This window comes from Narcine bancroftii, chromosome 6 (genome assembly GCF_036971445.1).
Source record: "Narcine bancroftii isolate sNarBan1 chromosome 6, sNarBan1.hap1, whole genome shotgun sequence".
Lineage (NCBI taxonomy): Eukaryota > Metazoa > Chordata > Chondrichthyes > Torpediniformes > Narcinidae > Narcine > Narcine bancroftii.
Genome location: NC_091474.1, coordinates 66,646,961 through 66,669,214, shown reverse-complemented (window position 1 = coordinate 66,669,214; position 22,254 = coordinate 66,646,961). Strand labels below are relative to the sequence as shown.

Here is a 22,254-nt window from a genome sequence, read left to right as displayed (position 1 = left end):
GCCAGACGTGGGACTGACCAGACATGGGCTACTGCAGCCATATGTGGAATCAGCCAGACACCGTGAGCTGCTGCAGCCAGATGTGGGACCGGCCAGACACCGCGAGCTGATGAGACCAGATGTGCCGCCAACTCCTGGTAGCAACGCCAGCCGGTGCAACGCCCCCAGGTTGCCATGGGGAGGCTGCGGCGTTTGGCCAATGAGCGGACGCGACGCTGGAGAGTGGCGGGTGCGGGAGGAAGTGGCTGCCCCGAAGATGGCGGTGCGGAGGACGTGAGGGAAGCGGCTGCCCGCCGACTGCGGCCTCTAGCGCCATGCTGCTCTCGTTGATCGTGCACACGCATTCATTGCGCTACTGGCTGCCCGCCGCCCTCATGATGGGCACGGCGCCCGCCTACTTGCTCACCTGGGCGGCCTGGCGCCTGCTGTCTCTGCTGCTGCCAGCCCGCCTCTATCACCGGCTGGACGACCGGCTCTACACCATCTACCAGAGCGTTGTCCTCTTCTTCTTCGAGACATACACCGGGGTGGAGGTGAGAGCACGGACCCGGACCCCGCCCTCTCTTCAAGGCCACTCTCCATCCTCCCCCCCCCACCCCAGACCCCCCTCCATCTTCCTTCTCCCCCCCCACCCCAGACCCCCCTCCATCTTCCTTCTCCCCCCCACCCCAGACCCCCCTCCATCTTCCTCCTCCCCCCCACCCCACCCCAGACCCCCTTCCTCAACCCCTCTCCAGGCCCCCCTCCTCCTCCTCTTTCACCCCACTCCTCTCCCCCCTTCTTCCCCCCTCCTCAGTGTGTCTCCTACCCTCCTCAGAGCCACCCTCCCCCTCCCAAAGCTATCCTATCCCCCTCCAAAGCTACCGTCTCCCCTCCTCCTGCCCCAGTCCTCCCACTCTTTCACCCTCTCTCCTCCACCTTTACCCCCTTCCCCTCAGGACCACCCTCTCCCCTCCCCTCAGGACCACCCTCTCCCCTCCCCTCAGGACCACTCTCTCCCCTCCCCTCCCCCAGGACCACCCTCTCCCCTCCCATCCCCCTCAGGACCACCCTCTCCCCTCCCCTCCCCCTCAGGACCATCCTCTCCCCTCCCTTCCCCTCAGGACCACCCTCTCCCCTCCCCCTCAGGACCACCCTCTCCCCTCCCCTCCCCCTCAGGACCACCCTCTCCCCTCCCCCAGGACCACCCTCTCCCCTCCACTCCCCCTCAGGACCACCCTCTCCCCTCCCCCTCAGGACCACCCCCTCCCCTCCCCCTCAGGACCACCCTCTCCCCTCCCCCTCAGGACCACCCTCTCCCCTCCCCTCCCCTCAGGACCACCCTCTCCCCTCCCCTCCCCCTCAGGACCACCCTCTCCCCTCCCCTCCCCCTCAGGACCACCCTCTCCCCTCCCCCTCAGGACCACCCTCTCCCCTCCCCCAGGACCACCCTCTCCCCTCCCCTCCCCCTCAGGACCACCCTCTCCCCTCCCCTCCCCCTCAGGACCACCCTCTCCCCTCCCCTCCCCCTCAGGACCACCCTCTCCCCTCCCCTCCCCCTCAGGACCACCCTCTCCCCTCCCCTCCCCCTCAGGACCACCCTCTCCCCTCCCCTCCCCCTCAGGACCACCCTCTCCCCTCCCCTCCCCCTCAGGACCACCCTCTCCCCTCCCCTCCCCCTCAGGACCACCCTCTCCCCTCCCCTCCCCCTCAGGACCACCCTCTCCCCTCCCCTCCCCCTCAGGACCACCCTCTCCCCTCCCCTCCCCCTCAGGACCACCCTCTCCCCTCCCCTCCCCCTCAGGACCACCCTCTCCCCTCCCCTCCCCCTCAGGACCACCCTCTCCCCTCCCCTCCCCCTCAGGACCACCCTCTCCCCTCCCCTCCCCCTCAGGACCACCCTCTCCCCTCCCCTCCCCCTCAGGACCACCCTCTCCCCTCCCCTCCCCCTCAGGACCACCCTCTCCCCTCCCCTCCCCCTCAGGACCACCCTCTCCCCTCCCCTCCCCCTCAGGACCACCCTCTCCCCACCCGCCCCCCTTTTCAGGGCCACCCTCTCACACCTCCACCCCGCTCAGGGCCACCCTTTTCCAGCTCTTCTCCCCCCCCACCGCTGCCAGCCTCTCTCCCTCACTACTCCCTTGACATTTCCATATCTCAGCCTCACCTTCACTCCAGCTTTGCCCTTTCCCCCACATCTCACTGCCTCACCCTTCAGACTTAAGCTTGCCACTCCCCAGTGTACCATACAGAGGCAGCAGATGTGCAAACTTCAGGCAAGTTTGCCTTTGCAATCACTCAATGGCAGATAATAAATTTACTCATTGAATAATTGTCAGATTTATTCAAGTACAGGATTCTTATTGAACAGAATTTAATTTGAAATCTTTGCCATTTAGCTGGCAGAAATGTTTTCTATGTAAGGTTTGCATTTGATGCTGTCCACACACAGTTCGATCAAACGTGCCAAGTACTTTGTTTCTTTGTTGACACATTACATTTAACCCTGTATCAAAGTAGTGAAGTTAACATACAACAGAAAAGGGGTTGTAGCTTTCTGAGGCCATGTGCAATGAATCTTTCCTGAACAGAAAGTTTTCTTGATTGAGTTCTGAGTATTACCCTGCGAGTGATTTCACAAATTGTGCATTTCAATCATTTGTATATCTATTGTATCAAATATAATTCTCAAGCATTATTCTGTTTTTGGCTTTACAACAGTTTGCATTGCAAGGAGGTATAACAAGGACATTCTTTAATAGTCATGGGATGGTAAATTATCAGTGGAAGGAATTTTGTTTTGTAAAAAAAAACAAAATATGATGTCAAATTTTTTTTGTCATAATTTTTGCTTTGATGTTTTGCACCATTTATTTGGACTTAAAATAACAGACGACAAATGGCATTGTGATCCATTTTAACTGCATTACACTTATTCCCTGAACATCTGAACTGGCCTACTGCTTGTCCAGAATGAGTGGTGAGTATACCTTAGCCACTACCATTTTGTTCATTTGCATGGATCCTATTTTCTCTCTCCTCTCAACGCTGTCTACTTTGCTACCTCTATTTTGGCCTTGGCCAGTCTTCAAGTGAAACCCCAATTTGTTGGTTTTCATAGTTGTCATTTTTCAAAATGTTGCTGTCACTGTCCAAACGTTTGCTCAGCACATTCATCCATCCATCCAATCGTCCCAGTTCCTACTAGTCCAAATATAGTCTTGTGTGCATCCTCACATTCATCCTGTTGTCATCTATACTCTAAACTCTAGAGTTCCTTCCCAGAACCCACTTTGCCTCGTTACTTTTAGATTGCTTCTCAAAACCCTACTCTGACCAAGCTTTGGGTCGCAATCTAAGGTTCTTGTGCAATGCCTTGAGTTTACTTGCGATGCTTAGAACTGATAATAAATGCAAGCTGCATGCTGGGGTATGCAGAATAAAAGATAATTTCAGCAACATTTTGGCAACATGTATTTCCTGAAACTAGTAGATCTCATTTTTCATTAATTTTGCTCAGGTTCTCATTTGGTGTCACTAATAAAGGGGAAATCAGATTTAAGTGGTTTGAGGAGAATGGATTTAGTGATGTGGGAAATCTTTCTTAAAATATTGGATGCTCAGCTGCTTTCGATGTGAATAGGAATAATTGTATGGAATCTTATTCCTCAGAGGCATCTGATTTTTAATTTTTAATTTGTTGAGTTCTTCCCTTTGTGATTTTGCTGATGTTTCCATAGGTAACTTCATTTTGGATCTCATGCCTGTATCACATTAGTGAATTTTAGTGCTAGGTACAAGACAAACATGAGGCATATCAGAAATGAGACCAGTCTTCTTTGTCAATGATTGCATTTACATGCATCTCTGAATAACAGGCAGCACGTAAATTGTTGCTTGGTTTTCATCTTCCCTCCACTTTCTGCCTTTGCATCTACATATTGCTCCTTGATCCAAAGAAGTCGGAGCGGCACGGTTGGCATAGCGGTTAGTGCAATACCTTTATGGTGTCAGTGATCTGGACTGGACCAGGGTTTGAATTCTGCACTGGAGCTTGTACATTCTCCCCGTGTCTATGTAGGTTTTCTCCAGGGGCTCTGGTTTCCTCCCACCCTTCAAGAACATACTGAGGGTTTGGATGACTGGGCTGTAAATTGGGCAGCATGGGCTCATGCCAAAATGGCCTGTTACTGTGCTGTATGTCTCAATTCAAAATTTAAGTGGGGTTAATTTGTGAATGTACAATCATAATCAGTTTTTCCTCTCTCTCACCTTTCGTGACTCTCATACCTTTTATCTGTTTTTTTTAAATGTTGATGAATAGATTGAGTAACCATAGAAATTTAGCAGGATGAAGATGTTCTTATAGAAACCTAAAGTTATACAAGGAATAGGTGAGATAGAAGCAGTGAGAGATGAGAATGAGAAGACAACCTCAAGATTCGGGGAAGTTGATTTAAGATCGAGATAGGAGGAACAGCTTCTCTTAGAGAGTAGTGAATCTGGAATTCTCTGCCCAATGATGCATTGGAGACAGTCTCATTGAACATACAGTGCAATTCAGATTATCCCAAATGGTTGGGACCAAGCCTATTTCAGATAAATGTTTTTATTGGCGAACTGGTCATTAAAAAAAAACAGCCCAGTAGCAACAGCAAATCACCTGCAGTGGTCTTTAAACAACAATAAACAATAAGGTAAGAGTTTTTAAGCATTAAAAATAATGTTTCATTCTTAAAAAGAAAATGCTGGCCACCTCCAATCACTCCCGCTGGGAGCCTGAGGGTCCTGCTCCTGCCAGGCGCTTGAGGTCCCCACTGCTGCCGGGAGCCCGATGTCCCCGATCAGTTTGTCTCGAAAAATATTTGGATAACTGATGATTTTGGAGAAGCCAATTTTGGATAATCGGAGTTGTACTGTATTTAAGATGCGGGATTTTGAAGAATAGGAGAACTGGTGGTCATATGGAGTTAGTGGGAAAGTAGAGCTTAGATTATGGCCAGATCAGCTGTGATCTTAATTACAGCGCATGATTGATGGGCCTGATGGCCTGCTCATGTTATTTTCACAAACTATGTATATTGATTCAACCATCATCAACAGCCACTTATTCTCTGAATCTTGATAAGATTATGAAGGGAGTTTGATCTCAAATTTCTCTATGCCACAAGATTGGAGATTTCAAATTCCAGTATTCCTGCAGGTAAACTTCTCAAATGACTTCAGACAACTATTCTGAAGCTGCTCTGGCTGGTTTTCCACCATCTCTTACATTCTAAGCCTCAGGCTGTGCTCCATTTCATGAATCTTTCAGGCCCTGTGCTAGCTGGCATTGATTCATTCTGATCTCCATCATTGTGAGATTGCTTTTCTTTCATGTTTTTGCTTTGTCCTAGTCTGGCACCACTTTCTGGCCGACAAACCTTGGTCTCTGACATGTTCCTCAAAAATATCCCAACTCTTGGAGGAAAATGTTGATTCTTCTTTTGGACACAAACCTTTTTCTGGGGGTAGGGCTGGGCGATCTTGACTACTATGCACGCGTGCTCTTAGATTTGTTTCCTTGAACTCTGGTAAAGTAGCAAATCAATACTGCTCACAAGGACAAAGGGAAGGGCTACATTGGAATACCATCACCTCCCAAGTTGCCTTCAATCTCTGATCATGTGATTAAGATGATGTTCACAAGATCACAAGCAAAAGGAGCAGAAGTAGGTCCATTAGCCCATTGAATCTGATCTGTCATTCTAATCTTGAGCTGATCCAACCATCCACTCAACCCCATTCCCTGACTTTTTCCCTGTCATTTGATTAATCAGGACATCAAGGATATCTGTCAATCTCTCCCTGAAATACACCCAACAAACTCATTTCTTTAATTGCCTGTGGCAACAAGTTCCACAGACTCGTGAACCTCTGATTAAAGAATTTTTCTTTCTGCATCTCTGTTTTAAATTGACACCCTATTATCTTGAAGTTATGCCCTCTTGGCCGAGAATACCCTACCAAGGAAAGCATCCTTGCCACATCTGCTCTGTCCAGACCTTTCAGCATTCAAAATGCCTCTGTGAGGTGTTCCCCTCCCCCCCATCCTTCTGTACTCCAGCAAGTACAGTCCAAGAGCTGATAATTGTTCCTCACATGCTAACTTTTTCATTCCTGCTATAATTCAAGTAAATCTTCTCTGAACCTTCTACAACACCAGCATGTCTTTTCTCAAATGAAGTGCCCAAAACTGTACACAGTTCTCTAGGAAGGTCTTCAGTGCTTTATAAGAGTCTTAACATTACATCCCTCCTATTATATGCTATTCCTCTAGAAATGAATGCCAACATTGCATTTGCCGCCTTCACCATTGACTCAACCTGGAGGTTAACCTTTAGGGCATCCTTCATGAGGACTCCCAAGTCCCTTTGTACTTCAGAATTTTGAATTTTTTTCCCCATCTAAATAATAGTCTGCCCATCTATTTCTTGTACCGAAGTGCATGACTGTATTCTTTCCAACATTGTATTTTATCTGCCACCTCTTTGCTCTTTCTCCTATTCTATCCAAATCTCTGTAGCCTTTTGGTATCCTTAGCACCACCTCCTCTATTAAGCAAGACATCATCTGCAAATTTAGCCACAAAACCATCTATTCCAAAATCCAAATCATTTACAGTATATACAATGCAAAAAGAAGTGACCCCCAACACCGACCCTTGCAGAACACCACTGGTAGCTGCTAGCCAACCAGAATAGGATCCTTTTATTCCTACTCTCTGTTTCCTGCCAGTTAGCCAATGCTTCACCAAGATAGTATCCTTCCTGTAATTATTTGAAAATTCAAATAACCAACATCCACTCCTTCTCCCCTGTCTATCCGACTTGTGATTTCTTTAAAATAAATTGCAATAGATTTGTCTGGCTTGATTTTCTTTCATGGAAACCATGCTGACTGGGGCTATCTTTTCATGCACTTCCAGTTATTCTGTAACCTCATCCTTGACATTTGACTTCAACAGCTTCCCAACCACCAATGTCAGGCTAATAGGTATTTCCTTTCTGCTGCCTTGCTCTCTTCTTAAACAGCAGAGTAACATTTGTGATCCTCCAGTCCACCAGAACCATGCCAGAAATCATTGATTCCTGGAAGATCATTGCCAACGCTTCCACAATCTCTTCAACTTCCTCCTCCAGAGCCTGAGGGTGCATTCCATCTGGTCCAGGAGACTTGTCTACCCTGAGACCATTTAGCTTCCCCAGAACTGTACCTTCTCTCATGATCTTGACTGCACCCACTTCTCTTCCAAGACTGATCCAACATATTAATTCAGTTCCTCTGCTCTCTCCTCGTCTCCCTTTACAATTACTCCAGTGTTGTTTTCTATTGGTCCGATATCTACTTTGGTCACTCTTACTCTATATATTTAAAAGAAACTTTTAGTATCCTCCTTGATATTGCTAACCTACTTTCATAATTCATCTTTTCCTTCCAAATAGCTTCTTAGTTGTCTTAAGTTTTTACAGGTTTCCCATTGTTCCTTTATTGCTGCTGAGAAAAATTGTTGAAATTTTTGATTCCATGGCATAACTAATTGCTTTGTCATACCTTGGTTCAAGAAGGCCCAATGTTACCTTGTCAAGGATTCAGGACATTTATCTTTATGAACTGGTTCAGTTTTTACTGACATCTTAGTCAATTTTCACCATGAGTTAACTCAAAATCTCTCACTTTGGTAGCCATACATCCAGAGTATTGTAATGAATGGTGTTGATGAGGGCCATGTATTTCCCTGTTTAGTTACATAGGTACAGAATTGGGATGTCCCACACACAATGGTTGGTTCAATCAGTGGATGTTGTATTTAATGAAGTATCATTGCACATGTAGCAATAAAAGTTATTGCTTCTTAATTTCCAAAACAAATCTCTGAAGTGGTTTCCCACAGTGAAACTGGCAAAGCCTGAATTCTTAAGAGGTAGTGGTGTCCGATTACTGTGGGAGGTTACATGTTAACATTTTTTTTCCAAGACACTTTCACGTTCGAATTTAATAATTAATTGAGCTTGTTCAGGTGCTTGTAACCCCCAAGTGCGCCTCGAACTTAGACTTGGCAAATATCTGTTGTGCAAGCAATTTGCGCATCCTGAGATGGAATAATGAAAAAAAATCAGTAATTTTAACAAGCCGAGAAGGAAACTGAAATCAGAACCCAAGGCTAACTTTTTAGTGGCAGTGAATACATGATGAATAGTTGAACTGGGAACCATTGGTGTTGAGAGACATTTCATGTGAATGCTGCTTTGAAATGTTCACGGGTCTGCCTGACCAGTGGTGTACTTTCAGAGTATGTTGTCTGTGATTTACCACAACCCCATTATTTTAGCTTGACAGGTAGTTACATTTAAAAAAAAAAGATTTGGAGATACAGCACAGTAAGAGACCCATCCAGCTCATGAGCCCGTGTTACTTCAATACACCAATTAACCTACAACCCCGAATGTTTATGGAGGGTGGGAGGAAACCCATCCAGACGTGGGGAGAGCAGGCAAACTCTTGACATACAGCACCAGATTCGAACCTGGGTGGTTGCCACTGTATTGTTGTTGTTGCTAAAACTGCTGGTATTATTTGTTACTTTTCCACTTAGTTTCTTAAGGCTTGAAATGTAAAAATTGCTAGAAATGGTATGTTAGGTAATAGCCGTAGAGAGAAACAGAGCTAAAGTTTCCAGTCGAAGACTTACATTTCTCTTTCCATTGATGCTACCTGACTGAGCAATAGGCTCCTAGGCACAAGTTGCCCATGCTGACCAAATTGCCATTCTGGGCCAGTTCCATTTACTTGTGTTTGGTCCATATCCCATATTTAGCTTGCTGGCTATTTTGAACATTTCCTCTTTTTGTTTTGCAATTCCTGTACTGATACTCAATAAAACTTTTTATAAATCCAAATGTTCACCTACATACCTAACTGTATCGAAAGTGCATCGATTTGGATGCTAAATGATTACTCGTGGATCATGAGTCCGAAATATATAGAACATACAAAAATATAAATCAATGAAGTGCTGTACAGTTTCAGCCCACAATGTTGTGCCGACCTATGTAAACCTACAACACAACAATCTCGTGTTTCTCTACTCTTCATACTTATAATCCTATATTTTTATTGCATCCATGTGCCTATCTAAGAATCTTTTGAATGCTAAAAGAAGACTTGCCTTTAATCTCCCCAAAGCTCTTCTCCACTCACCTTAAACAGATGTAATCTGGTTTTGCTACTTTCATCCCAGAAAAAAAGGTGCTGGTGTCCATCCTATCTAAGCTCATCACAATCTTATAAGACCTCTAAGTGACCTCCAAACTTTGTCACTCCAAGGAGTAAAACTCTAGCTCTGTCACCCTTGCTTCATATGACATGTTCTCCAATCCAGGTATGTTTTCAGGTCGAGGCTTGCATATAAAATCAGCAGTCACCTTTAATTGCTCTGTTTTGTGAGATCATTCACTATGCTGAAATTGAAATGGACCCTTGTGTAGCTGTAATTTACACTGTTCACTGTCATTGGAGTTCGATGGCCTTTAGCATTGAGGCAAATTGCCTTCTGTAACTGAAGTGCAAATGGCTAAGAGGCATTTGTAGAGGTTGGGCTTCTTGCAGATCATCACCAGTTCCTGGATGTCAATGCTCCCCCCCACCCCCCCAGGCAATATTCCAGACCTTAGATACTGGTTCTATCACATAATTGTGAATCATACCAGTCAAGTCCAAATTTATGGACACTATAACTGCGAGGAAGAATTTGTGAGACATGGGGGCAGATTTGCTCGGTTTTACAAACTAGGGATTACCACATTGCCTCTTTCCTTTACCCCTACTTCACCCCCCCCCCCCCAATCCCATCCTTCCAACCCATAGCTCCATCATCTGCGGGCTGGGTGGAGCCAAGCTTTGCTGCGAGAATTGAGCAGACTCACTAGCTCACTAAGGCTGGCTTGCAGTCGTGCTTCCTGTGACTGCTCCCTCTCTATCACAACTGTTTGAAATCCTCTCACACAGTTTTTGTTAATTTCTGTCCTGAACAGTTGTCAGGAATGGGAACCTTGTTGTTACCTGGGGATCTCCTGTATGATGAAGCAACACGTGCAGAATGTCGCAATATGTTGCAATGCTGGCAGTTTGAAGCATGATCTAAATACAAATCAGCAATTGATGACCTTGGGGCACACCTGTCAAACTCAGGTCCGCTGTGGCCCGTGATATAATTATATTTGGCCCGCAAGATCATATCAAATATGTATTAGAGCTGGCCCGCTGGCCGCCGCGCCAGTATAGCGCATGCACAGCTCATACTACAAATCCCAGAATGCTTTGCAAATGCGTTGGCACCGGCCCGTCAGCCCGCTAATCGCCCCCACCTCCTCTCTTTACTTTCATTAGCACCTGCGACCTGTCGCCCAACTCGCATGTAATAAACCCCTTACGGAAAATGGCCAAACGAAAGACAGAAAACAGGATCTTTCAAGACAGGTGGGAGGCAAACTCTGACCCCAGAGTTTGATGAACTTGCATCTAAGAAGAGATGCCAAGTATCTGGTTTAGACCCAGGTGCATCAGAGTAAATCACAGTGTAGCAAGCTAAGCTTGGATTCCTATTTTCTTTGGTTAACTTTGGACTGTTCATAGTTGAAAGATTGGATTTTCATTGAAGCAAGTTGTTATTTTGTTGATTTGTGAAAAAAATACATTTAAAAGGAGCTTAAAGGCTATAGAGAAATATTATTTATTGAATATTTTATTTCTCATTTGTTAATGCTTCTTCTGGAAAGAGTTTAACCAAAACTATTATTAAACATTTATTTTAATAAGAAAAAGTTTAACATTACATATGTTGAAAGAAGAGAAAACATGCAGTTGTTGTTGAAAATGTTCAATAAATATTTAGTTTGGCCCACGACTTAGTCCAAGTTTTTAATTTTGGCCCTCGGTGAATTTGAGTTTGACACCCCTGCCTTAGAGCATCATTACCTCGCAAAGTACTTTCCTGAAAAGCTAGATAGGTTGAGCCAAAATTAAACATGACAAATTTTCCTCATTTTTAAAAAATACATTTAAAATATTTTGACCAGACAAAACCTCCTTCAATGCTAATTGCCACTGTGTTTTAAGAAAAGGAGTCAAAAAAATGTTCTTCCTCAGCCACCTAAATTGCATTTTAATGAGGATGGATAACCATGTGAACCAGTTTTGTATTATTGCCAAGGTAAAAGTATTGAAAAGTTATTAGTCTGGACAGAATGTATTGATTTAGGATTACATTGTTTCATTGCACACACTTCCCAGTTATATTGGAAAAATGCCGAGGCAGGCCTTATAAATTTTAATTTCAGACTGCTATATTGAATGTAGTTAAGTTCCTCAAGAGGCCTGGATGAATAATGTTGCTCAGAATAGAGTTTACTTTGGCAATAGATGATAGACAATTTTTAGAAATACTGTAGTGAGCTCTTCATATGAATAGTATTAATCAAATTTTTAAAAATTGAGGCTTTTGCATATGTTTGCAAAAAATATATATTTGTTGATTTTTATTTTTAATTCCTTATTTATAATGTTCCATGGGCTGAGGAACTGCCATTATCCGTCTTGGAAACAAACAGCCTCTTCGAGCATTATATCAATTTCAATATCTTAATGGCTTAAAAATGATGTGTTCCAGATCAGATTGCAGATCAGATCAATATCACTAAACTCAATAAATTGAGCAAATTGTGACAATTATCAGTTGTGAATTGAGACAATTGTAAATTGTCAGTTCTGGTCACTTCATTACAGGAAAGATGTGAAATCTATGGAGAGGGTACTGAGGATGGTAAATCTGTGGAATTTGTTACACAAGCATTTGTGGAGGCCAAATCATTGGGTGTATTTAATGCAAAGATTGATAGGTTCCTGATTAGCCAGTGCTTCATATGTTATGGGGAGAAGGCTGGGCAGTGAGGCTGAGTGGGGAAAATGGATCAGCTCATGATGAAATGGCGGGGCAGACTCGATGAGCAGAATAGCCTCTTTTGCTCCTATGTATGATGGAAATTTACCAGGATGCTGCCCTGGATTGGAGAACGTGTCGGGCTTTTCTCTTTGGAGTGAAGAAAGATAATAGACGTCTGCAGGATTATGAGAGGCATCGATAGAGTGGACAGCCAGCACCTTTTTCCCAGGGTGAGAGTAGCAAACAACAGAGGACATCTTGTGCAAGGTGAGGGGAGCAAAGTTTAGGGGAGGAATGAGGGGTAGATTTTCTTACATGGAGAGTAGTGGGTGCTTGAAATATATTGCCTGGGGTGGTGGTGGAGGCTGGTACAATCGGGATATTTGAAAGATTTTTAAAAGATAGGCACATGGATGCAGTAAAAATAGAGGATGATGAATGTGAGGTAGGGATGATTTAGTTTTCTGAGTAGGTGTGTACAGGTCAGTACAACATTTTGGGCTGGTGGCCAGTACTGTGCTGCAATGCTCTGTTCTATGAACTTGAAACAGTAAAGAAGTGAGATTGAGGGAGAAATGCCAAGGTCAGCCTGTTATTGGAGAAAGCAACTCCATTGCTTTGTATTTGTGAGTATGCCACTCTCAAATTGTGCAAAATTAATCGAATATGTCAGTAATTAATTGTTGAACAATATCTTAGCTTACCAGATAACGCAGAAAAATGTGAGAATGCAGGAAGCTATGCTTGAAAATGCAACCAGTTTTAATCTAAAAAATAGAGGCAAAAGGTGGCCATTCAACCCATGAGCCGATGCTGCCCAATTAACCCACACCCCCAGTTAATAAAATCATGGCTGATCTGATCACAGAGTTGGCTCTACCCTCCTTTTGCCCTATAACCCTTAATTCCCCTACTTTGTGTCTTAAATATATTTAATGGGGCAGCCTCTGCTGCTTTGGACAGAGAATTCCACAGATTCCTTTTTGTCTGGGAAAAGCAGTTCCTCCTTATCTCTGTTCTAAATTGATTACCTTGTGGCTATGTTCCCTAGTTCTTGTCTCACCAACCAGTGGAAACAACATTCCTGCCTCTATCATACCTATCCCTTTCATAATTTTATGTTTCTATCAGATCCTCTCTCATTCTTCTGAATTCCAGCAAGTACGGTCTCAGATGACTCAATCTCTCCTCAGATGCTACCCCCGTCATCCACAGAATCAATCTGGTGAACTTCCTCTACATCCCCTACAAAGCCTCAAGTAAGCAAATCAGAGCTGCACACAGTATTTCAGGTGTGGCATCGCCATTATCCCGTACAGTTGTGGCAGAACCTCCTGCATGCATTCGCTTCTACCGCATCTATGTGGATTGCAGAACTAACTTTAAAAATTGTGATTGAGATGCAAATGTGTATTATTGTAATTTTTCAAAAGTTGATAGACATTTTTTGGAGGAAGAAAATCTCTATAAATATATAATGTTTCTATTAGGACGGCACGGATAGGGTATCAAGCACCAGCGACCCTGGCTTGCATCCGATGCTGTCTGAAAGGAGTTCGTACACTCTTTCCACATTGGTTTCCTCTCACCCTCCATATAAAATGTACTGGCCTGTTAGATTAATTGGTCACACAGATATATTTGGGCATCATGGGCTTGCGGGCCAAAATAGCCTGTTTCTGTGCTGCATCTCTAAATGAAATTTTTAAAAATGACGTGCTTTTTAAACATAGAAGCATCTTATCGCACAATAGTTCATTGCCTCAATACAATCATTGGTTTGATTTAGTAGGCCTTCTGCTGAAACATACGAGTCTGTAGTCTGGGATTGAGTGAATTGATGGCAAGCAGCAGGGACAATAGCCCACAGTCCTTGCAATGGTGAGAGTTGTGGGGGATGCCAGAGATCCCATGAGCATGTTGGATGATTGACCTGAGATTGCACTATATGGAGATGTTGGCATACTTTGATAATGCCTTTACTGTAGTTTTAATATTCAATAGAAATTGTTTGGAAATATGAGAGAGAATGAAATCAACAAATATGAATCGAGCTAAAAAATGAACCTCGGATTGTTTTGTGGAAAATTTCTGAGTTTTATGAAAAAAAAAGTTAGAGATTATAAAAATGACAAAAGAATGGCCAAATGGTTGGTGATGCAAAATAAAAAGTATCGTTAGGAATAATGGCATGGTGGTATTGATGTTTTGGAAGTTGCTTCTGCATCTGACAGTGTAACTGCTGTTTGGACGTGTGCTGATGCAGAATATAGGAGTTCTGATCAAAATGGCATTTTATGAGCATGTCTTTGGCTGATGATCTGATCTTGTAATCAAGATTCTTTTTATTGATATTATGTACAAAAGGATAAACAAAATGTTTCCATTGTATACCCTAAAAAGACACACAAAGGAGCATGATTAATACATCCCCACTGTCAAGACAAGAGAAGCAAAAGAGAGCTCCTTCAGATATAGCGTCCGTAGATCCCACTGATGTCACTGCCTCCCTCTGCCTCTGCGACTGCAGGACCTTCTATTCTGTTCAGCAGTGGACCCGAACGTGCAGTAGCCATGTCACACCTCCATGGCGTCTTTTTCCGAACCCTGAAGCGTTAGAAACCGTGAAGGCTTTGCAGGAGACAGGCTCACCATTGCAACTTCCTTAATCCTGGAATGGATACCAGGTTTTCAGAAGCCTGTTGCCAGTAGGTCAACAGCCTGGAGACTGGTCTGCTGCTGGAATTAATATGCTACAATGGTCTTGCTTTCTCAGTTGGGGGAGGGGGGATTAGGATGTTCTCCCGCTGCTTGGAACCCGCAGCACTTCCAGCCTCGGGTGCCGCACCTCTGAGGTCATCAGTAAAAAATTCATTGCCTCCAATTGAAAGGTGGGAAGCTGGGCGGGAGGACACTGTGGAGGAGTTTCAGTGTTACCTGTGTAAGTTTGTATCAAAGGACTCCCAAGTAATCTATACTATCCCAATATTCTCATCCAAATGTACAAAACCTTTCAAGAGTTTCAATACAAAGGAAATACCTGGGCTCCACAATCGGAAGTATCTGTAAATCGGAACCATCCACATTTTGGTAGCCATCTTGTTTCCTCAACTCTCCACTGCTTATTTCTAGTTGTCTTCCTTGTTAAGTTGCGATTGATTTCTGTTGTTGAAAATTCATTGCATACCTGATATCTTATTATTGTGGTACCAGCTTGAGTCTTCCCCTTGAATAATCTTGTCAGAAATGGCAAAATTTTTTCAGTCCTTTGTTTAAGTAATGTCCCCTCTTCAAAGGTTATTGCAGATACTTTAAAATGTCAGAATTTGCTCAAAGCTAGGAAAATAAATTTTTGTTCCATTGTGACAGAAATGTAGTAAAATGTAGTAAAAAATAGCTTAAAATTATTTTCAATATTTTTGATATTCAGTATTACATTGGTTGCCTACATGTGTGATAAATGAGAATACAGTCACATAAATACAGTACATCATGTCTTTCTGCAAGTAGTCAAATGTGACATCCTGTTTTTGTGCAAAAGATGTTCTTGTTGCTCTCAAAAATGATTGGAGCTAAAATAGAGGAGAACATATATTTTATAAGTGGAATGAAAAGCTGGTGCAATATAAAAGTTCACCGGTACTGCATCATTTACTCAATATATGGAAGAAGATTCTCTGAGAAAGAAAAAAAAAGCAAATTACCAACTACCAAAATTATTATTGATGCAAAATCCGCCAATCCCTTTTACAATAGATAACCTTTCCTTTAGAGAATGGGAGAGAAAAGGAATCAAAAGAATAGAAAATTGTTTTTTCGGAAATAATTTATTAACATTTGAACAAATGAAGTACAAATATGGAATAACTCATGGTACAATGTTTTCATACCATCAACTGAAAACCTACTTAAAGGATAAATTGGGAAACAGACTGAGATTACCAGAAGGAAATAGCTTTGAATATGTAATTACAGACACAATGATAATAAAAAGATTTATAACGAACATGTACATTAAGCTGCAAGAGAAGGAAAATGATGAAATAAGCTATAATCCCAAACATAAGTGGGAAAAAGATCTAAATATAAAGTTAAAAAATGAAACATGTGAAAAGTTATGCTCTGGAACAAAGAACATAATAAACACAAAGTTACGCATGATACAGTATAATTGGTTGCACAGGTTATATATCACACTCCAAAAGTTTTTAAAAAAATGGGATTCAACATTATCAGACAGATGTTTTCACTGTAAGAAGGAAACGGGAACAACAGTACATGCAATTTGGACATGTGAAAAAGTTTTGGGAAGATCTAAATCAGGTACTAAATAAAATCGCAAAAAGCAACATACCAAAAAATCCAGAGATCTTTCTTCTAAGTAATATAAGAAGTAAAGAATTAGGCCTCAAACTGGATGAAGCGCAAAAAAGATTTATTATGATAGCCTTAGCTGTAGCAAAAAAATGTATAATGTCAACTTGGAAATCAGAAGAGAGCCTGAGAGTACAGCAATGGTACATGGAAATTAATAAATGTATTCCATTGGAAAAAATAACATATAATTTAAAAAATAAAGTCACATTATTTGAACAAATTTGGGAACCCGTACATGGAACATAACAGAGAGGGATTGCCTTGGACCTTCACTCCCTAAAATGATAAGAAGACAAAATACTTGATCCAGTGTGTAAAAGTAGATGACACAATTTTCTTGTTTATTTTCAATGTGTGATGACATTGTTTAATGGTTTTATTGTATATGTTGAATGTTTAATGGGTTTGGAGGGGGGGGTGGGAAGGGGGGAGGGAAAGTAGAGGGGATAAAAGGGGAGAAAATGCCACTGTGTATATTTAAGAGGGAAATGTTTGTATGTATTTTGATTGATATGGTTCACAGTGTGGAAAATAAAAATGATTGGAGCCAATTTCCACTCGCGTGCAATACTTCTAGTGCAACAAATTACCAAGGATATTTAAATAATGCATAAAATAATTGTCCTCACAGCAGCTGAAATTTTGCAAAATTTCAAGTTGATTTTAGGGAAAAAATTGGTTGCCGCGTGAGTGTCAGTGCTTCTAATGGACGTGGCTAGGTTTGCCACTTGCTGCAACCTGGGCAGTCAAGTTTCCAAACCAGGCCAAGAAGCTGTCAGTATACTTTCCACAGTGCACCTGTAGAAGTTTGATAACTTATTCAATGGCAGGCCACATCTCCTCAGATTCCTTAAAAAGTAGAAACATTGGTGTGTTAAGATCTGTTTAGGTTTCACCTGAGGAATTAAATGGATGGTAGGATTTTGCATACGACTTCAAATGGCTGTTGCACCCCGATATGTCTGCCATGTGAGCCCTGTACCTCAGCTCATTATTCATTCAAGCAATTAAATTGCTATGTTTATTGAGATACTGTGGAAAGCTTGTTTTTTTTGGTGCTATCCAGGCAAGTTGACCTATTTTTGATACAGGCAATGCAAAATAAAATGAACGTGCTGTATGTAGTGTTGCCGGGAACAACCTCATCGTATGATTTTCTGCTCCCACTTGAATTTAGTTCTCAATCAACAATGTTGTACACTCCTTTTCTGGACTCTTGGCCAAAGCAAATGACATTTTGGCACCATCTAGCCAAGCTTGGAAATTTAGAAAGGATTCATTTGGAATGTTGATATTGTAGCGGCGGCTACACTGCTAACTGAAGGATCGCACAACCAGACAGGTCGAGTTCAGTGAGCAAAACTGATTTATTGCAGGCTGCCTGGCTGGTCTTGTACTCCCAGCCTGGACCTGACTGAGAACTACACTGGGGGGGCCCTGATGTCACCAGAGCACCACGTGGGTCCCCAAGCGCGGGCTTCTGAGCCTGGTGCTGAGGTTGGGAAAAAACCTCCAACAGCACCATTTTGGCCGGCTGCCCCGCCGCGTGCGTGACAAGCGCGGCTGGTTCGCCTGCCGAATGGCATTCTGCCACACAGCCCCCCCCCCCCCCCCCCCAGAACTGGCGCCAATGTCCTTTTTTGCCGGACGGCTTTGCTTCTTGGGTTGGGCCTCAACTACTGGTTCAGTGGGGTCGAGGTGGGCTGGCTTTAACCTGTCCACCATAAACAGTTCCCTCTTACCACCGATGTCCAGTGTGAAATTGGATCCTGAACACTGGGTGACTTTGTATGGCTCTTTGTATGGTCTTAGTAGAGGTGCTGTGGATGGGCCCTGCCTGATAAAAACATACTCTGCGGAGTACAGCTCGCTGGGGACGTAAGAGGCTGTGTGCCGTGTCTGGGCGGCAGTGGAGGTGTGAAGGAGTTTAACTGGGCCCGGAGGCGGGGAAGTACATAGTGCGGTGACTCCTGGGGGTTGTGAGGTGTGTTTACAAACTCACTGGGTAGGACTAGCGGTGCACCATAGACCAGCTTGGCTGATGACGCCTGTAGGTCTTTTTTGGATGTCGAGTGGATGCCTAGGAGCACCCAAGGCAGCTCATTTATCCAGACGGGCCATAAGTGCTGACTTAAGGTAGTGGTGCAATCACTCGACTAACCCATTGGCCTGTGGGTGATAAGCCGTGGTGTGATGTAGCTCGATTCCCAGCCTGTTGGCGAGCTGTGCCCAGAGCACAGAGGTGAACTTGGCACCCCGATCACTGGTAAGGTGGTTTGGGATGCCGAACCGGGCAATCCAACCATTCAAAAACACTCTGGAGCAGGAATCCGTGGAGGCATCTGGCATCGGGATCGCCTCAGGCCAATGAGTGGTGCGGTGTACCACTATGAAAAGGTAATGGTTACCTTGGGAAACGGGCAAGGGTCTTGGTGTGCCTGTGTACCTTGGAAAGTTGGCAATGGGTGCAGGTTCTGGCCCAGTCTGCAATCTGCTTCCGAAGCCTGTGCCAGATGAAACGTTCTGCCATCATACCGACTGTAGACCTGATGGAAGGGTGGGAAAGGTCATGGATATGGTGGAAGACTTGCCTGCACCACTGCTGGGGAATCACTGGGCGCGGGGTGCCCATGGAGACATTGCACAGGTCGTTGCCATCACCATGAGGAGTCGGGTGGTCCTGAAACCGCAGGCCTGTGATGGCAGTCCTGAAGGCCCACGTCTCCTCGTTGGACTTCTGGTCCCTGGTGAGCTGGTCGAAGACGAGGTCGGGCGTCAGCGCGCAAATGGCCGGTCATGAGAGTGCGTCAGCGACCACGTTGTCTTTCCCTGCCTTGTGCCGAATGTCGGTGAACTCCGACACGAAGGAGATGACGCTGTTGGCAGGCCGACCAGGTATCTCTTTCCTTAGTGAGCGCCTGAGTGAGTGGTTTGTGGTCGGTCAAAATGGTGAAAGGCCTCCCCTCCAAGAAATAGCAGAAAGGATGTGCTGCCAGGTACATGCCCAGCAACTCACAAACGAAAGCGCTAAACTTGTGCTCTGGTGGGCGAAGAAGTCGGCTAAAGAATGCCAGTGGTTTCCACTGTCCTTTCACATGCTGCTCCAGGACGGCGCCAATGGCTGTGACAGAGGCATCGATGGAGAGTGCATATGCAGGTCGGTGCGTGGGTGGACGAGCAGGGTAGCCTTCGCGAGGGCATATTTTGTGGCTTCGAATGCCCTGCTGGCCTCTGGAGTTCAGGTGAGTGTCTTTGGCCGTGATGAGGGCGAAGAGCGGCTGCATGATGTGTGCAGTGCCTGGAATGAAGCGGTTATAGAAATTGACCATACCCGCGAACTCCTGTAGCCCCTTGAGGTTGTCTGGGCATGGGGACTCCCTGATTGCAGTGACCTTCGTAGCGGTCGGTGTGGCTCCTTCGGCTGTGATGGTGTGGCTCTGGAACTGCATGGACTCTTTCCCGAACTGGCACTTGGCCGGATTGATCATTAGGCCGAAGTCGGGAGAAGAAGGTGCACAGGTAAGACTTGTGTTGTACCCGGTTTCTGCTGACAACAAGGATGTTGTCCAGGTAAATGAATACGAAATTCAAATCCCTGCCCACAGTCTCTGGAAGGTCTGGGCGGCATTCTTGAGCCCGAACGGCATGTGTAGGAACTCGAACAAACTGAAGGGGGTGATGATAGGCGTTTTGGGTATGTCTTCGGGGTGCACCGGGATTTGGTGATACCCGCACACCAGATCGACATTGGAGAAAACCCTCGCACCATGCATGTTGGCTGTAAAGTCCTGGATGTGACGGATCGGATAACGGTCAAGTACCGTCGTGTCGTTAAGCCGTCGTTAATCTCCGCAGGGGTGCCAGCTGCCGGAGGCCTTCGGGACCAGGTGGAGTGGTGAGGCCCAAGGACTGTCGGAGCATCGAATGATCCCCAGCTCCTGCAGATGCAAGAACTCTTCCTTCGCAATCTGGAGCTTGTCCGGCGGGAGCCGGCAGGCCTTGGGTGTGATGTAATGAAACACCCCGTGGTGTGGTGAGGCGGCGGAGAACTGTGGTTTGAGGAAGGATGGGAACTCATCCAGGATACGCTGAAGTTCGTCCTTGGGCTTGCTGGCCGTGGCCATCTGCAGCTGCTCTGTGCGGGAGGTGTTGAGGCGAACGGATTGGAAGGTATGGGCATCTACCAGTCGCCAACCTCGAATGTTGACCAGGAGTCCATGGGCAAGGAGGAAGTCAACACCCAGGATGGCGGTTGGAAGGGACGAAACTGTTAACTTCCACGAGAACTTCTGCTGGCTAATCTGGAAGTGGATGGTCTTGTATCCATACGTCTGGATCTCCGTTGAATTGGCTGCACAGAGGGGAGATCCTCAAGGCCGGTTCCAAGATTCGATGGCTGTGGCCAGGATGACGTTGAACTGTGCCCGGTATCAACGAGAAAGCGTCGGCCGCTGACTGAATCCTGCAGGTAGAGAAGGCTGTGTTCTTGGCCAGCCACCGCGTCCATTAACAGCGGCCAGCCTGCTCGATTCCCTGGAACAAGCAGGGCTGATGACACTTCCAAAGAAGCAGAGGCCTGAAGTGGATGACTTGCTTCTGGCTATGCTCTTTGAGGCCCCTGCAAGGGCCGGGTGTTCCACCGCAGTGCTAGAGGAAGGCTTTGCGTGGTCATGCCTGTGACTTGTAACCTGCTGGACTGCTGAGCCCTCCAGGAATTGTTCAAAACAGCTCCTGAGCCTTTTGAGCAACCTTCCTAGGGTTGATAAAGCTCTCCCGGGACAGTAATGGCCGGATGTCTTCAGGAAGATGCTCTCGAATAGTGGGCAGTTGGTGTGATCTTCCATGAGTGCGAGCATCAACTCGATTGGAGTTCTGTCCCCTAAGGCGTCAAGGCGCAGCATCCGAGTGGCACCCTGGCACCTGGAGAGGCCAAAGGAGCTGGTGAGCACCCGGATGATGGTCACATAATTATCTTCCGTGGGTTGGTGCTGAACGAGGTGCAGCACTCGTTTGGCAGTGGCCTGGTTCAGGGCGGCGACCACATGGTAAAACTTGGTTGAATCCAATGAAATCTGGCGGAGGTGAAACTGAGCCTTAATGTGGCTGAACCAGGTCTCCAGCTCCTGAACCCAAAAGTCAGGAAACTTGATGGCGATAGCATTGATCGAAGGTTCGTTCACATTGGGTTCAAAGACGTTTGAACCTGTCGGGGTCACCAATTGTAGCGGCGGCTACACTGCTAACTGAAGGAATGTACAACCAGATGGGTTGAGTTCAGTGAGCAAAACTGATTTACTGCAGGCTGCCTGGCTGGTCTTATACTCCCAGCCCGGACCTAGCTGAGAACCACGCCGGGGGGCCCTGATGTCACCAGGGCATCACGTGGATCCCCAAGCGCTGGCTTCTGTGCCTGGTGCCGAGGTCGGGAGGAAAGCCTCGATGGCGCCATTTTGGCCGGCTGCCGCGCCATGTGCGTGACAAGCGGGGCCGGTTCGCCTGCCTAATGGCGTATTGCCACAACATGTCAGTTTAAGATACTCTTAAATTTCCAAGGATGTTTAAATCTCAAGTGCGTTGTTAATTTAAGTTATAAAGCCATATGGATGATTTAGAAGTATTTGGAAAAGTTCAAAGTTTGTGTTTCTGATTTCTTTTGAATGATAAGGTCTTTTCATAATCAGAATTTGTCCTGAACAAGTCATGTATATTCATATGAACCGCCTGACAATAATAAATAAATAAATAATGTTGCTCGAAAAGTCAAAGTAAGGAAGTGTCTTTGGCTCATTGGTCTTTCAGGAATCTGATGGCAGCAGGGAAGAAGCTGTCCTTGTGCCGTTGAGTGCTTGTCTTTAGGCTCCTGACCCTTTTCCCCCGCTCCTCTCCTCCCCCCGAAGGTAACAGAGTCAAGAGGGCAT

General features: G+C 45.3%; 1 protein-coding gene across 2 annotated transcripts in view; it reads left to right on the top strand.

The window, feature by feature from the left end:
- The first annotated feature begins 201 nt into the window (after window positions 1–201).
- agpat5 (1-acylglycerol-3-phosphate O-acyltransferase 5 (lysophosphatidic acid acyltransferase, epsilon)) overlaps window positions 202–22,254 on the top strand; it is a 153,972-nt gene continuing 131,919 nt past the window's right edge. The window contains exon 1 of one of the 2 annotated variants that reach the window (XM_069885224.1): window positions 202–533. In XM_069885224.1, the coding sequence (XP_069741325.1) occupies window positions 315–533 (219 nt within the window). In that variant the 5' untranslated portion in view covers window positions 202–314. The remainder of the gene's footprint in view (window positions 534–22,254) is intronic. The other variant, XM_069885223.1, reaches the window with a different exon arrangement.